This window comes from Ixodes scapularis, unplaced genomic scaffold (assembly GCF_016920785.2).
Source record: "Ixodes scapularis isolate PalLabHiFi unplaced genomic scaffold, ASM1692078v2 PGA_scaffold10__122_contigs__length_95168666, whole genome shotgun sequence".
NCBI classification, from domain to species: Eukaryota; Metazoa; Arthropoda; class Arachnida; order Ixodida; family Ixodidae; genus Ixodes; species Ixodes scapularis.
Genome location: NW_024609836.1, coordinates 56,050,423 through 56,067,775, shown reverse-complemented (window position 1 = coordinate 56,067,775; position 17,353 = coordinate 56,050,423). Strand labels below are relative to the sequence as shown.

At 42.0% G+C, this 17,353-nt stretch overlaps 1 protein-coding gene across 1 annotated transcript; it reads left to right on the top strand.

Moving 5' to 3' along the window:
- On the top strand, nt 1-10,707 carry LOC8050403 (peptidoglycan-recognition protein 2). Its single transcript, XM_029983829.2, has 4 exons — nt 1-100; nt 4,270-4,566; nt 7,935-8,140; nt 10,555-10,707. Exons 1-4 carry the CDS (start codon nt 1-3, stop codon nt 10,705-10,707), a joined length of 756 nt encoding a protein of 251 aa, XP_029839689.2.
- Nucleotides 10,708-17,353: the final 6,646 nt, after the last annotated feature.

Here is a 17,353-nt window from a genome sequence, read left to right as displayed (position 1 = left end):
ATGAGCAGCATTAGCGCAGCTGTGCTCACGTCCGTCCTCCTCGTCTTCGAAACGACATCGGGTAAGGATGCATCAACGGCGTCGGCTGCAATAACAGGACGTAAGTTTCACTCTAAGATCGTGTATTATTATTTTTTTTTTTTTACGTTCGTGAGAGCTGATTTGTTTGCAACAATATTTTTAAATATTTTATTTAGCTTGTCTTTGAACTTTCATGGTTCTGTTGGGACAACATTCACTCCTCCTTTCGCTTGTATTAATCGTTCCCATGAACCTGTGACAAGTGCTGGAATTTGACTTAAAGGCATTCTCACTCCTTTTATGAATCCGGGTATTTAAGAATGGTGTTTTCATTTATTGCTTCACTTTATAATAAAGATGGTTCAATGTCAGCGCAAGTATAGAGTGGCCCAACGTGATTCTTAGAACTTCTCTGGTGCTTGCCAATTGTAGACGATGCTCTTTGACTTTGTCTTGTGTGAAGCTCCAAGTTTAATTTTTTTTTTTGCGGAAATGCATTCTGCAGCGTTTTTTTACAAGTTGATATGGTAAGTGTTATTTTTTTTTATCCTAAGATGTATATATATTACAAAAGGAGACAATAAGATAATAATGCCTGCATTTACTGCCGAGGGTGTCATTACAAAAGACGTGCTTGTTAAGCAATTCTTTGAGGAGACATGGCCTGCAATGTATTGTTTTGTTTTACTTTTTGTCCTGGGTTTTGTCTTGTTGCCTGCTTCCTGCCTTGAAGTCTATATTGAAGCTGGCAATATAGACAAATAAATAAAATAGATTATAGATATTTCTCTAAATATGCTAAGACGTTCAAGAATCCCTCTTTCGTGTTGGCAAGTCAAATGTACCTGAATTTTAATCATTGTGATCGTAGTAAGTGTGAGACATTTATATTGCACCTCGAATGCTTATAATTTAGTAAATATCATATGTTTCCTCTTGGTGAGCATGCCTTAATTGTGCCAGGATTTAAAAATATAATTTTTTTCAATTTAGAAAATGGCTACTATGCTAGCTCTCTTGTCCACTTTAGCTTGTTCACAGAAAACGCGCAATCAGAAACAAATTAAAAACGATTCTGGTGGCATTTATAACTTAATAAATTACTGAAGGTTTCTCAAGAATCCGAACCATGACAAGCTAGATTATATTAAGCGCGCATCAGAACAACGATGTAGACGTGCTCGAGGAAGAGCTCCTGCAAAACAATTATTTGTACAGGGCACGCAATGGGGGCACCAACTTATGTAGTTGTACAAGTGGCATGCGTAACTGCCGTTTTCGTTTTTTGCCTCTATGGCGTGAATAAATGAAACAGCGATTATTTTCGTCGTTCGGAAAATAATAAGGATGCAATAAAAATCATCGTAGACCATCGCACTCCTGAGACGTTCAGCTGCAGAAGCCTCACGCCCGTTTTTTATAGAAGGATGCTTGAGAAGATTGCCTGAAACCCGCACCTGATAATATCAATCCTAATGTGTGCATACACATTTTGCCAAGCTCTCTCCACATTCAAATTAACATTAGTATAAATTGTCGCAGAATCTAATAGCACAAATAACTTTTGTTTTAATACCTGTCTTTACGAAATTCGCAAGTGTGCAACAGTCATATTTGAAAAAATTAGCGGAAACAAACAGGCTACTTATTAACTTCCAACAAGACCCATAATACACTATCATCGTCATACACAGAATCAAGACGGTTTCTGTAACTTGCTGTCATCCTTATAATTGCTATGCACGCAGCCATCAAACTTTCACATGGGTGCCATCACACTTACATTTCGCCAAACACGGAGCCATCATATTTACACTAAGCTGCCATCAATAGTTCACCACTGGAAAAAAGCGAGCACTATATGTATACAACAATGCGAAGATATGACTTGGCCGCCTTCAGTCAGCAACTATCACCTTGCGTCATATACTTCCCCCGTCCATTGATCAACCAACGTGCGCGCATCGGCCACATTGAGGTTTTTCGCTAGGGTGAATTTTAAACAGCGTTGAACAGACACAAAAGTGAACGTTCCCTCCCGTGTCTGTTGCTTTAACTAAAAGTTTTTTCCTCTTCCGCACCATAGTCCCAGGTGTTAAACGACATGCCATTACGTACTTGAGCGCAAGTACGTGTGTACTTGCGCTATTTTGGGAGCTTATTACGGCCTCTAAAAGTTGCTTACTAATCTTCGCTTTAAGTGCAAAAGAAAGCAAGGATTAATTAGCAACTTCTAGAGCACATAGGAAGCTCCCAAAGGAGCGCAAGCAGCACGTGATAGACATGTGCGCAGTTCAGAAACTGACGGCTGCGGCGCGCCCAAGTACTCCCTTGGGGCACGGAGAAAAGACGTGATGTAATGATGATGTTGATTAATTTTTCAAAATATTTTTTTTTGACTGGAAAGGATTCGTAAAGGTTTTTCTTTCTTCTTTTTTATTTGAAACCATACTTGAAATTACTGTCTGCATATATATATATATATATATATATATATATATATATATATATATATATATATATATATATATATATATATATAAAGAACGCTTTCAGCGGTGGCGCTGAACGGCTCCGACGCAACGTTCGGCGGTGGTGGCGCACACGTGTACCACGTGACTAGTGGCCAGTCAGTAGCCCCTTCTCCGTGGGCTCCTGCAGGCGCCAACTACAAATTCGTTTCGCGCCGTAAATAAAGCTCGATAACTTTTTTGGGGTTTGTGAATTAATTTTATGACATACTTTTTCCAACGAGACTGCTTAAAAAAAATTATTTGCATACGTCCTTTAAACGAAGCCCACTAAATAAGCGGTGGCACCGTACTTCAGGCACATAAGAACTCGTGAGCCCGTGTCATTAAGCATCGTCTAAATAAATGAATAGCAAAACACACCTTACAAGACACAAAATTCCGTCGTTTAAAAGACCCAATATGAATCGTCGTGCCTTGCGTTCGTGGGAATCCAATTTTCAACACCAAACAAATTTCAGAAATATCGGCCAATACAGTATGACGACCTTTATCTCCGAAGTCATAGGACACGTATGTAATGCAGTATTTAAGTAGCGATTGTTAAAATTTGTTTTTGGAACATTAAAAAACTTTTGGGTGACTTAAGAAGGTACTGGTTACTGATATTATCTAATTTTTTTTTAAATTCAGATTAATATCAATAACCAATGGAATTAATGTCACGTGAAATGACCCCATGTGCTATCACGCGCCACTACAAGTTGACACCATGACATCGCGTCAGGTGATCACGTCGCGTTGCATGACGTCACGAATTCTATGTTGGTTATTAAGTACCACAGTGTTGCGGCGTCAAGCGTGGCTAAACCGACGTGCACAGGGAGGAGGGATGAGTCGTACCCTCCATGGAGTCACATGTTTAATTAGGACTAACCGTCGAGCTGAGGGAAGAAACAGACAACAAAAAGAACAAGCGGGAACTCCCGCTTGCTCTATTTGGTGGTAGGTTAACAGACTGTCCAACACACAAGGTGGTGGCGCATGACACTGGCTGGCTAACATTTTATGCCATTGGCTAGTGTTATATGCTCTAAGGATGCGTGTGTTTTCGGTCCAGACCTTGCTTTTTCACGTCAAGGTTATAATCTAATTGATGTGGAGGTAGGTGGATGATAAGCTGAACTTTCTGATAACGCCTGTCACAACTTTGAGAACCACAGTCCGTTCTCAGGCGGCATCTTCTGAAGACAAACCTTCAAATCCTTTCGTATTCACCGTTGAAAGCGGGGGAAAAGGACGATGTTTGAAGCTCCCTTTTATTTTGCAGTCTATCGGGGAAGGGTTTCAACTATCACGCCCCTAGTGGATAACCTGAGAACTATGCTCGTCGGGTCGACAACAACATGAAATATTCGTTTGTTATTCTGACGCAGGACACAGCTGACGTAGCCGTGTCTTAGGCTAGCGTTCATGCCCAATATGTGCCCAGCGCCCAATCGAGGGTATGGTGAGACTCCAGTTCACGGGCCTTCTGGATGAACAGCGAGCTCTGGGAAAACAAGCTGAACGATTCGCCACCAATAAATGGATCTCTTCGCCGATACTTCATACACGAAGGTAGAAAACATTAGACGCCGCTGCATAACGTTCATCCTACTACTCAGGAATAACGGCTATATCTATGACGACGCCATCTGAATATGAGGAGACGAGTGCAAAGTTCATGGTGCTTAATTACAAAATCGATCGATATTATCTTTTCTTTTATCAGCAGGTAAACTTTGGGGGCATACAGTTCTACCACGAGGCCCCAGACGGACTCATATTCACGGAAAAACCAGGTCCGATTACTACGGTCTCGAGGATTGGGAATTGGACGTTTGCAAGAAGATATCGCACGTGCTTCGAAAAGAGTGGGGCGCAAGACCGCCCAAGGCTGAAAACTATCTCAGCGTAAAACGTGGCGTCTCTTATGTGTTCTATCATCATACTGGACGAGAACAGTGTTTTTCTAATAAAACATGTTCCCAAATAGTTTTGAAATGGCAGATAGTGCACCAGAAAACTCAAGGTGAGCTCAGGGAAAAACATTTTAAGCTCTTACCTTCTGATTCTTCTTATAGGTCTTTCAAGAGAAACACGAAATTTAGCTGGAAGTCCTTATATCCTAGAGTATTACTATACTTAATAATATTATTCCAATTTTATGTTTTCCCGCAATGAACAGATCACTAGCTACCCTAGTAAAATTATAAATGTGTCAAATAACCATTTCAAAATATAAAATATTATATAGGAAACTGTAAGATGCGATGGTTAAAAAAAAACAAGCACTTGAGATTAAAAACATCACAACAATCTTCCGTGACAGGTTAAGTATGAAGTGGAAGCTCCTCCCACCTCTTTCCACTTTAGCAGAGCGAACGCTGGAGAGGAGGCGACCTCCTCTCCAGCGTTCACTCTGCTAAAGTGGTAAGATGTGGGAAGAGCTTCCACTTCATACTTCACCTGTCACCGACTATAGATGATTCGGATCTTCTGCGGTGGCCGCAGAAATCAGAAAGAAAACGTTCCTGAACCTTGTAGGCCCTTCGTCAATAGAGATAAGAGTAATCGGCAACTGTTGTCGTTACCCGGCATTTCTTAGCTGGAGTGACGAGGGACGTGGCCAGGATTCGAAACGTTTTTGTCCTGATTTCTGCGATTGCCACAGATCTCAGCCATAAAAGGTCAATATTGCTTTGATAAGAACCTATATGTATACACATGAAATTATTTATATGAATTTTGATAGATTTACTGGACAAATAATGTAATATGTTTCTTTCCTCATGTCAAGAAGGTTGTTACACAATGTACTAGTTTTTTTCCCGTTGTCCTGCTGCAAGAGGACAAAGGAGAAGAAGATCACCAGGTAGCTTAAGCACAAGGACAACGTTGGATAAAAATTACCTGTTTATAAGTGTTTAATTCTAATTCGGAATAGATTTATGTTCAAAAGGATAGAATGATGCGGGTTTTGCAGCTGAGTTATACGCCCAGAGAGACATTATATTGGGGGCTAATCGCAGTGTTGGAGGTAACGCGTTACTAGTAACGACGTTACTGGTAACGCGTTACATTTTTCGCTAACGCAGTAACGTACTCGTTAGTATTCTGAATGACTAACGAGTAAAGTATTTTCGTTACTTTTTTACGGTATCGGCTATCAAATTACGTTACTCGTTACTCGTTACTTTTGACCAAAACTGGTGAATTACATTAGGTATTTGGGAAAAGGTCACGACGCCTGATCTAACGTTTAGAATAGCAATTTTGTGCATACAACTGGAGACGTTAGGGGAACTAAATGTAGGTCACTAAGCTCAATGGAGGATCTAGCTTCTCTGCTCGAGGGGCAACTACTTGCGCTCGAGCACGCAATGCCGTTTCTTGCTGCTAAGCCTTCTTAACCTTCGATTTCCTAAAACGGTGAGTTTTTCACTTATCAGTCCATCTATTCACCCATCCATCTCAAAATCCTGCAATACCATATCCCTGGACGGAACCAGCTTCCGTCATAGTAAACTTAAAAAAAAAACAAAAAAACTCGCTTCTCGAAGGCGAAAAAAACCTTCGGCTAGCAGCTAATTCCGTTCGTCCTCCTTTTTTTCTTTTTTTTTTTTTCATAGTGTCACCATCCACAAGGCTTGAACGAACGACTGGGTTACAGCCCCCTCCCCTCCCCTCTCTCCTTTTCCCCCTCTGCTTTGTGCAGCAGAGGTGGACAGCGGGAGGAGAGGGGGGGGGGGGGGGGGAGAGACATCCGTTTACAACAGTGGACAACTAGTGTCGAAGTGATTTGCTCGTTTTTCTAGTTACAAAAAAAAAAGCAAAAAAGAAACACCCTTTGTGGAATTTTTTAACCTCGCTCTCCCCCTCACTGCCTGAAAGTTCCTCACCCACTTTAGTTCACAGAAGAATCTTTCACTTGATTAGTCTTTAATTCCCTAAGGTCATAATAAAAAAATAAAAGTTTTAAAACTGGAAAGACAACTTACAAACACGAAACCTTTTTTTTTTTTCGCAGAAAAACTAAGAGCTACTGCTGGTAAGAGGCAGCAAGTGATTATAACCAGTGCGCTGGTAACCGGTGTCCTGTTCCACATAGAGAAGCAAATCAGTCTGGTCATAGTATGAACCGGACTGTTACTAAAACCGGCGTAAAGATGAGGGATGTTGGTTGGCTGGTTGTGTTCCAGCAGTCCCCGTTCGCATGCTGTAGTTTATAAAAGCCGATTGACTACAACTCCGACTCATTCTGCGTGTGAGATGGGCATGAACAACAAAACTCCGTCGCCATGGCCAGGTCTGAATGAAATGTATCGACTAAAGGAGACTGAATCAAATAATTTAGTTTCAATGCCTACTCTGCATGCAGAAAATTAAGCTGCTTCGCGCATCAAAACACAATGAAACCACTCTGTAAATGTCTATCTTTATCGAAGCTTGTTTAGGAGGCTTATCATACATCTCTGCCAAACATATGTACTCGAACACAAAAGTAACGTAAAAGTAACGTAAAAGTAACGTTCGTTATTTTTGAAAAGTAACGGTAACGGTATATCGTTACGTTTGTAAAAAAGTAACGTAGCTCAATAACGCGTTCTTTTTTACCAAACTAACGAGTAACGCTATTTCGTTACTTTTTTTCGGTAACGGGCACAACCCTAATCGTGACGATAAGTCGAATAATGAACTGAAATAAGTTCAATACCTTTTAGAGCTTGTGAAACGAAACACGTAGTTATAATAAAAAAAACTCGCTGAGAGTCATCGAAAACCAATAAATCAGCCAATTCTAGAGAAACTGGAAGCACGCGGTAGGCGTGAGCTAGGGTGCGCTAAAGTTTCTAGTCACGCAACAGGTACAACGTTTGTGGTTCTAAAAGCATGCATTAAAATTTGATCCTCTGTGTTTTCGGACGCGCCAACGTGTGAAGACCTAGCAACCCCCCCCCCCCCCCCCCCCCCCGGGCCGCTTACCAAGTGCTTCAATATAGACTAATTAAGTGGTTTGTGATGACGTTCCGCAAGTTTCTAATTGGAGCCATATGTTTTTGTTTACTTATTAAGAAGGGAATTGACCATCTTCAGAGAATGATCCGACGTTTTGCGACAATGAGCCTCCTATATTATGTACAGGCCGTATAACTCACTTGCACAGACAGCGTTAAAATAACTTTCACGAAATAAAAAAAAAATCCACTCGAATTAAAACTAAATTCCCTGTAAATGTGCCATATATCCCTCTGTTCTAGTAAATAGAAGTACTACGTTGAAAGTAATTGAAGAAATACGGTAACAAGACTACAGGTGAGCCAATAAGGATATGTGCGGATTTCGTAGTCAATGAAAATACATGCAACTGAGAGCTACATGGCGTTGCGGGACACGCAGGATGGGATGACATCGGCTACAACTTTATAATTGGAAGCAACGGAATGGTGTTTGTGGGCCGTGGCTGGAATAAGATTGGAGCCCACACAGTGGGCTTCAACAACAAGTCCGTGTCTTTTGGTTTCGTCGGAGACTACTCACGCCAAGTTCCCAATGATCTTATGCTACAGGCCGCCCAGAACCTCATTGAATGTGGCATTAAGTTGGTATGCATAATGTTCTCACTTCGCAAACATTCAAAAGTATATATAAAAAAACTATATTTTGTTGTATTAAATTTCTTGATACGTCCGTGGCGCAGTGATTTTTCGGCAGAGGTGTGTTTTACTTTATGTTTAAACAAGCCATTTTTAACATGTGCTTCAGTAAAGCTTTTTTATCTACTCAAAATATTCGTCCAGGTGAGTTCTCTTATCGGAACTCACCATGTAGAGCACACTATAAAATTGTTTTGAAAATCAGTATGATAATTAAACACAGAAAAGGTTTTCCACTTTGTAATGTATGAATTTATCTATGATCTAGTAGATAATATGGGAACCTTGCTGGGGATTAGAAACTCATACTAAAATTTGTTGCTACCACAGCGACCTCGCCTAGAAGGTTCGGTTTTCAATTTAAAATAGAATGTACCACTCAGATGCAAAACAAAAAGTTTCAATGGATGTGTAGCTTTTCTTCCTTTAAGCCAAAGAATGCATTTTTGTGTAAGGTCATATACGGTAATTTCAAAAATAAAGTTGCTTGTTTGGGGGTGTACAGTGACCCAATGTTTTTAATAATATCAAGCGAGCGGCGACCGCCGGAACAGCCAGCGACGTGCTGCGGAGGCGTGCGGCGATACGGGAGAGATTAAGCGCGTGCGCGTAAAGCCCTTTCTCGTGGGAGCGTCGTCTGCCAGGCTATTTCGTTGATCGCACACAGCCCCTGTTCCGTAGCAAAAGAGGGCAAGGCGCTCGCAATGTCTAAGTGGATCGCCGATACGCCCCTCCTCTTGAAATGCGTTCACAATCCTATCGACCTTAGCCTGTGTAACCCGGACCGTTGTTGCTATATCCCTTTGCGTCATGCCGTCCACCGACATTCTGGCAACACGTTCCCGTGTTTTTATGGGCACTCGAGGAGGCATAAAAATGTGCGGGCGTTCACTGGTCAATGAAAAGTGTGACTATCCGGCTGCATAGGCTAGATGACGACAGCCACAACGCAGTTGATAATACAAAAGACCAAGCGCAAACCCTGATAATCCGTTTCACTTTGTGTTGTACCGCAGCCGACGTTACGAGCCACCTCGGCCAGTCTATCGCTAAAAGTGTGCCACGTGGCTTTCCCGTTGGGTACAACTGCACGGGGAAGCACGATGTCACGTGGCAGGGTGAAAGCACTGGATTGACTTCGGTGCCTCGTAGCATTGTCTGCGGTATATAGTTTAATGCATCGTTGCATTCAGTTTGTCACATCACCGTATTTTTCATTTCTGTTGGTGTTCACAAAAGTAAACACAAACATGAAATGAAAAAAAACGGTAAATTAAACTCGAAATGACGCGCGGTTTATGCCACACCTGGGCAGTATCACGCAAACAAGCGCCGTCCAGATCTTTGCTTAAAGGGATACTACAACGAAATTTCCGCACTCAATTTTTGGTCTATATGTATTCAAAGGAGCAGCATCAGGTCGAACATACCAATATCTTGTTAAAAAGTCACGAAAAGGAATTTTTTAAAACGAATTAAACGAATAGCAAAGAGCACCTGGTGGACGTCGCTAACGCCTCGCTTGTAATGCCCGTCTAGAAACCTTGACAGCTAGTACGGAAGTTGTCTCGCCTCCGGCCACGACCAGAGAAGAGGGGCAGGAGGAACTCCCCTCTTTCCGAGAATGCCTTTTGTGTGTCGCAGAAGTCGCTATTGTCCCCCTACAAGATTACAGAAGATTAACCCGTCACTCAAAATTCATACAAAAGCAGCCGCTTCGGTGACTGGAACGACTAGGCCATCCTCTCGACGTCAGCCTCGCCGTAGCTTTGCTTATCCTGAGACGAACTACGTCATGATTGCGTTGGATGTCACGTGGTCTCCGCTGGCCTTCTCCGAGCGCTTGCCAGAGTGGGCCGTTTATGACGAAAAATACAGCCCCCATGCTCAAAATAAAAACGTGCGGTTGTCATTTACGGATATTGTGGACCATATTCAACCTATTTTTGAACGCGGCGGGTATATTTCAAATTTCGTTGAAGTATCCCTTTAAAGGTGGTTAGCTATGCCAGCAGGTAATGAGCAGGGGCTCTGTGCGGTCAACGGAATAGCCTAGCAGACGACGCTCGCAACGAAAAGAGCTTTGTGCGCACGCGCCTAATCTCTCCCGCGACGCCGCATTTCTCCACGGCACAGCGCTGGCCGTCCCGCCGGTGATAGTATTAAAAAATTGGGCCACTGTACATTACTTTTGTAACTATATATTTGTTCCCGGAAGCTTTTATATGTAAAGGCTCAAGTGACGCCAACACTTTACGAGTAAATAATGATATACATTTTTCCACTTATTTCTTTTGCGCGCCCTCATCTCAGACGGCTCGCTGCTACTCACGCATTTCAATATTCGCCACTTTGGTTTCCAGGGAAAAATCAGACCTACCTACTCCCTACACGGCCAGTCGGATGCAAACTGCAGGGACTGCCCAGGAAAAGCCTTCCATGCCTTGATGAAACGGATTCCCCACTTCGGTGGTAGACTGCCAGGCTACATATGTACTCCTAGCCCGTGGAATTAAATAAAGAGGATTATGTCTTATGTTGAGAATTTGAAATATTAATTCAAAATTTGGGCAGAGATTTGTGGTATGACAGTTATGCAAATAAACACGCGCCCTAGACTAGTGGTAATTTGCATAGATGGTGGAAGTTAAAAATAAATTAAAAAGAAACTGAATCAGAAATAATTACATGACAAATTATAAGAAAAACCGATCTGAGAAAAACATTAGCCGGGTCCACAATAATGTCACAAAAAATCGCATTGTCTTGTATATTAAGCACACACATGAGTGTTTCTGACGAAGTTTCTCGGCTGCACTATCGGTGAAAATGTTTCTGAATCACCCTAAATATAGGTAGAAAAAATAAAAATAGAAAGAGACTATTGGTCGATAAAAGCGAAATATTAAATGTCGTTTACATGTTTTTGTTTTGTAGTTTTAAACGTTTTAGAGAATATGACATTGGTGTTAATATATTTTCTAGGCTCGTTCGCAAAAGACCTACTGATTTATGTATTCCGTTTGGAGAAGGGTGCATAATTTGTTAAATGTATCAGTAGATGCAATATTATGCAAAGTAAGGAGTAAATAGAGTACTGATAACGATGGAAATTAGAGGTATTCCTATTTGTATTGTAGCCTAATTACAACTTTGTTAAATTACGCCACGCAAAAGGAAGTGGGCTTGTTTCATATCTCATTGAAACAATTTAGGTTTTCAAGGTAAAGAAAACATAAATAGAGCGACACACAAGGTATGCAGATCACTTTATCGTGATCTAGCTGCTTCAGAGCGCACACCGGAAGTTGGAATACCTGTTCTCGTAAATAAAATTATGTTCATATTATGAGGCACAGAATATTTCTCGAAAATTCAACAATAATTTTACTAGCGCCAAACTTATTTGACGCTTACTTATGCTTTCTTATTAACTTCTAACCTTTGAAGATATAGATAGTATGAGGGTGATTCAATAAGAACGCCGAGTTCTAACAAGAAGTCGGCGTTCAAACGTCATCTTAACCCCTGTGCAGGGTGTAAGATAGACAGGTGGGGAAACGAGAGCCAAATGAGCGACCGGATTGTGTCCCCCTCGCAGTGTTGTACACGTTCCTCAAAAAAGGGAACCAAAGCTCGTTCCTCGTTCCTTCTGATTTTTGGAACGCGTTTCCGTTACAAGTTCCATCCGTGAAAAAGGAACTCGTTCCCGTTACAGTTTAAAAAATGGAACGTGTCGTTACATATACGTTACATTTGGGTTTTGATGATTACCAGATTTAATTAAATCAAGCAGTTTTTTATCTATCCCATTATTAGGCAGCATACAAGTTTGTATGTCGTGATGGAAAGGCACCAGGAGAAGAAAACAAGCGGAAGCAGGGTTTCATTTGTTGATATATTGAAGTTAAAAATTTCCGCTTTTAACCATATTCATGTTTGTAGTGGACGATTCAGACGAGACGAATGTACTTTTACCCCACATTGCACGAGCATTTTATAACAACCTTAAACATTTCAATTTAACAAAGTCCCTCGTTAGAACTTGGCAATAGTGGCGTCTCGATGTTGCTGTCCGCAAGACGAGCATGTGAGAAAAAGTGTAGGGCTTTTGGAAGGTCAGTCTTGAAAACTACAAATGCTTCTTTGTGAACGTTGAATTTGTTGTTCAGCTCAAAAATAAAAAAAAAGGAAAAAAAAAAGTTGCATTTTTTAAGTGAATAAGTTTGGGATACAAGGCTGCGTTCGATGTCTGCCAACCTGTGATTTTGTTGTAACTGTAGGTCTTGTTATGAAGTTCAGAAATGGCTGTAGTCGGCCTTAGATTTCTGAGTGTATGAGGATTCGCGGGACCAAAGAAAGGGGCTGAGTTTGAAACGGCCCTCCTTTTTTGCCTTTTCCTACGACTAAAAGTTTTGCTTTGTGCACCGCAGTTTCGGGCACTCAAAAAAGAATCAACGCCCACCAGCTCTTCTGCACCCGAAAACTTTTAGCAAGCGAGGAAAACAGAAAATAGTCCATAAGATTAGTTGCCAAAAAGTTGACGAGATTCTGCACTTCGTAAAGATATTGTTTTTGTACATTCAAACTTTCCCTGTTAGAAATAAAATAAAAATTACCCCACTGGACGAAAAAAGGAACGCGGTTACTCTTTCCGTTCCAGTAAAAATGTAACGCGTTCCCGTTCCAGTTCCAGCGATGCAAAATGGAACGGCGGCGTTCCTTCGTTCCTCCTAAAAGGAACGCGTTCCAGGAACGCCGTTCCTTGGAACGCCGTTCCGTACAACACTGCCCCCTCGGTTTTCTCTTTTTCTGTGGCGCCATATATGTGGAGCAACGCGAACTCTCACTCCGGGCGGGCGAACGGTGGTGATCGGCTAAACTGACTAAGAAGCTTTCTCGTGGATTTTCAATGGAGGACTGTCGTGCTCTCGGTTTATTTTGCGCACTCTCCCATAAAATTCCATGCAAATTCGATTCCAATTTTTTTCTTCTCGCCGCAGCGCCATCTGTCGCAAATCGGGGGTACCCGCAAGCAGACGAGTACACAATCCGGTCACGGCCCTGCGGTAGGTTTCTATGGGCCGTTTCCCCACCTGTCTATCTTACACCCTGCCCCTGTGCAAGAAGCAGACGAACTTGCGCTCCGGATATTTTCGAGCACGTTAGACATTCAACTCGACGTCACAGGCAAGCCTCCGCGCAGACTTGTACGTAGTTCAACTACTCTACTCAATTTACCGTAGTTTAACTACTTTTCTCAAAAGTTTAGCAACTTTCAATTACATTTTTATTTCGGTAGGTAGTATACTTTAATTACTTCTTTCGAGTAACTTCTACTCAAATTACAAATTACTTTTGAATTATAGGTTTGATGGTCAACAAACATTGCTGCACAAAAATGAGCTGACAGACACGTCTCAAGTGAGGCCCAGTAAACGCGGGATTAGCCCCGAAAACTGGCATTTCTCTAGTTTCCCTGAAGCTCAAGGACACTTGACTCATTTAAAGAAAGGTGTTTTCCTCGTTTCTCCGCAACGTAGGAACTCTCGCCAGATACAGGAGGTGTATACCCTGCAGCTTCACTCGAAGGAGGCAATAAAATGAAGCACTAGCTCTGAGGCCCATCTGGTGCTCCTGTAGTTTGTGCTGTACTTGGAGAATCACGTGCTAAAGGGGAACGCACAGGTGACCTTTTTGCGTTGCCTTTCCTCCCAGAATTCAGCATACGCAGGTCTTCCAACATTCGAAGATCGTTCGATACGTTTTTACAAAATGTTTTTTACAACGTTTTTACAAAACAATATACTGTAAAACCCTTTATTTTCGCGGCCCCTATTTTTCGCGAATCGGTCACAGATGACATAATCGCGACCACTAAAATTCGCGAATTCCAGACGCCTGCAATGAAAATCTTAAGGACCGAAATTTTCGCGCGCCCTTAAATTTCGCGAATTCTTCAATTCCTGAAATTCGCGAAAATTGAGGGCTCGCGAACATTAAGGGTTTTACAGTATCTATTAAAAAAAGCTCGAATGGGAAGTACTATTTACTTATTTAAAGTACTATTTTAAGTAGGATTCGAAAACTTGCACTTTACTTGGAGTACATTCTCTGAGAATGTACTTGTAGTTTACTAAAATATTTTTATTTCTGGTGATTTCTGAAGAAAGCAAAATTCCAGACTTTTAAGAACATTCCCCAAATTCGGAAACAAAAAAATGCGGTATCCTCATGTTAAAACGCGCTGTCGACTTTCGAGACGTCATCTGGTCATTTCTCTGAGTGAAGTAATGTCGGCTATAAGACCGATAAGAATGAGTGCCTTACAAGTATATTGTGTTAAATAGTTCGTCAGCGAGAGTTAAAGAAATACACCTGGCGACTTGACTTTATCCAATACTTGCCGCCATTTCCGAAAAAGAAAAAACTGCTGCTCCTCCGATTACCCCTGGAGCAATCCATACCAGATGAAATAAAGTAAAAAAAGGTATGAATGGGCATCATACAAGGTTGTAAAATGTTATAAATAAGCAGTTATCTTTATTAATTTATATACAGATCAAATTAGAACCAACTGTCTTTTTTAGTACATATGTTTGGAAAGATCATCTCTACAATTTTCGGCACACGAGCTACAGAAAGCAAGAAATACGCACAAACTATGGCATACAAAAATTAGATTATCAAATACATATACCTCTGAATGACCACCCTGATCTCATGACCATTATTCTGGAAGGTATATCTATACAAGCTTTAACAAAAGACATAAATATTTATCTATTGTCCCTTCAAAAATAACAAGTTTTTTATTATTATTTTTATCTTGCTGTGCGCGTTTGCTGTTTTTTGTGCAGCATTTCTCCGCGGGCGTAAAGAAATATCTTTGTAGAGATCGCTGGCTGGCTGCACTATGTTGTTGTGTGTGGCCCCTTTGTCTGCCGTGTTTTTGCAGGCCTGAGAATTGATGTGCGTCTTTGTTGTTTGTCCAACGTAGGGGACAAACTGGTTTTAGTTCATTGTTTTTTTCTTTGTATACAGTGTTTTGTACTGCTTATTTGATTTTATGTTGAATCTTTCATGATCAAGTAGTTTTCGTCCTCTGAGACTTTCATTTTGTCTGACCGTGGAGAGCTGGGGGGGGGGGGGGGGGGGGGCTGTCGCCTTGTCGGGCATGCCGATGCCTTTTGTGACGGCCTCCAGACAACTGTAATCCTTGATGGATGTCTGAAACTTTGATTTGAAGTACATTGCGCCTGCTGTACTTAAAGGGATACTGAACCGAAATTTGGATTTCGCAAAGTAAGGCTGCAGAAGTGTTGAACGGGACGCTACACACTCCAAAACATCACTCGTACATCGATATCTCAAAAGGATGGCCGCACTTCTGAAAAAGAAGGGCGCGATGAAGCGAGTTCTTTGACGTAACTGTCCTCCGGGAGAATTTGAGAATGAGGAGAAGCGGCCTCGCTTCTCTCGTCCTCGCTTCGGTTAGCCAGCTTGACGGGACGTAGCGAGGAGGAGAGAGAATGGGAATTGTGACGTGCCTTGTCTCGTCGGCCTCGTCGGCCGGGCTCAATCCCGCACTTCTTTTCCAGAAAATACGGCGATCCTTTAGATATATTGCCGTATGAGTGATATTTTTTGGTTTTGCAGCTCCCCGTCTATCCGCCCGGCCTTGTTTAGTGAGCTCGAAATTTCGGCTCAGTATCCCTTTAAGATTATTATGGTACAGAACCTCTAATTGACTTTGTACTTCAAGTACCTTTTAGATGTGTTTTACGCAACACTCTCAGCAAGCAAACACTGCCTGCAAAATCAAGCTCAGGCAGTGCTAAACCTGAAAGTAGAAATCATACATTCTCAGTGCATTATTAACCAGACAACAAAAAGTCCGAAACAATGAATCACACAGAAGCGGAACCAGCTATTAAGGAATTTATGTGAAAACACAAGCCGCTTTATATTTGGCCAGCAGAATTTTGCTAACGAATAAAAAATTTATGTACTTTCTTGTTGCTATAAAAATATAAAAGTAACTTCAAAAATAATTCGCTATTTTGTTACGGTAGCTAATAATTTACTAAATTAGTCTCCATTTGAGTAACTTCTACCCTACTCAAATTGCTTTTGAGGCCAATACTCAGTAACCTATTTTAAGTACTTTTTTTGAGTAACTTGTACATGTCTGCTTCCGCGTGCACTACATGCCAATAAGATGCATGCGTTTTTGCTGTTGTTGTTTCTTTTTTAAAGAAAATACCTGGTGCAACGCCACCAAATCCCGGTCGATTCAATAGTCAGAAGACGTCAACATGACGTTTGCGCCATCCGGGCTGCCATTGGCTTCTGCTGCCCGACAGTCGGGCCGCCGTGCGACGAATGCCTAACGAGCCGATCCCGCGCCGGAGCGCCGATTCGACGTCACAGAACGAGCAAGAATGTCGGATCCGGCCGTCATTCCGACGGCTCGTACGTCAGACGGAATAATTTTGACGCAGATGTGCTTGCGCTTCACAGTTTTTGTCCAACATTGAAGCAACGCTCGACCCTTGACTACACTCTAAGAAAAAGGGGAGCGCGACTTAGTCCCCGAAGGGAGCAAGTGTGTTGCCACAACCATTAGTCCCCTCGGGCAATAGCGGGAAGGGGAGTAACAGTTGCGCGCCTCCATTAGTCTCTCGCACTTGCACCGCTAGGATTAACCGTTACACCGTTTCAGTTGCACCTCGAGGACCAACTGTTAGGCCCTTGCACTTGGTCTCCTGGGACCAACTGTTACACCATTTCAAATGTACCCCGAGGACCAACTGTTAGGCCCTTGCACCTGAACCCCTGGGTCTAAACGTTGCGCCGTCGGATTTAGACCCCTGGGACTAAAGGCTTATCCTTTGCATTTGGTCCCGAGCCACAAATCTCCAAAACGAAATCGTGCAGTTCAGGTTAAACGTAGCTTTATTGCTTAGTAAATACACATCGCATTCAAGGATGACTGACGTCAAAGTTCCTGAGCGGTAGACTCCACGATAAGGCAGATTCCGAAGAGTGCACTTGCGTCGACGATGGCTTAAACACTGGGACGGCTGTCCAAACCGGTCGTGGTCCAAGCACCGTTTATTGGGGAACCTGCAGCTTCTTGCCTGTTTGCGAGGAATTTGG

Bases quoted from the DNA above. Each gene is read 5' to 3' on its own strand.
- LOC8050403 (XM_029983829.2), top strand. From the start codon at position 1: ATGAGCAGCATTAGCGCAGCTGTGCTCACGTCCGTCCTCCTCGTCTTC. The intron at 101-4,269 runs GTAAGTTTCACT...TTTTATCAGCAG, and splicing joins GTCGGCTGCAATAACAGGAC to GTAAACTTTGGGGGCATACA. The intron at 4,567-7,934 runs GTGAGCTCAGGG...CGGGACACGCAG, and splicing joins AGTGCACCAGAAAACTCAAG to GATGGGATGACATCGGCTAC.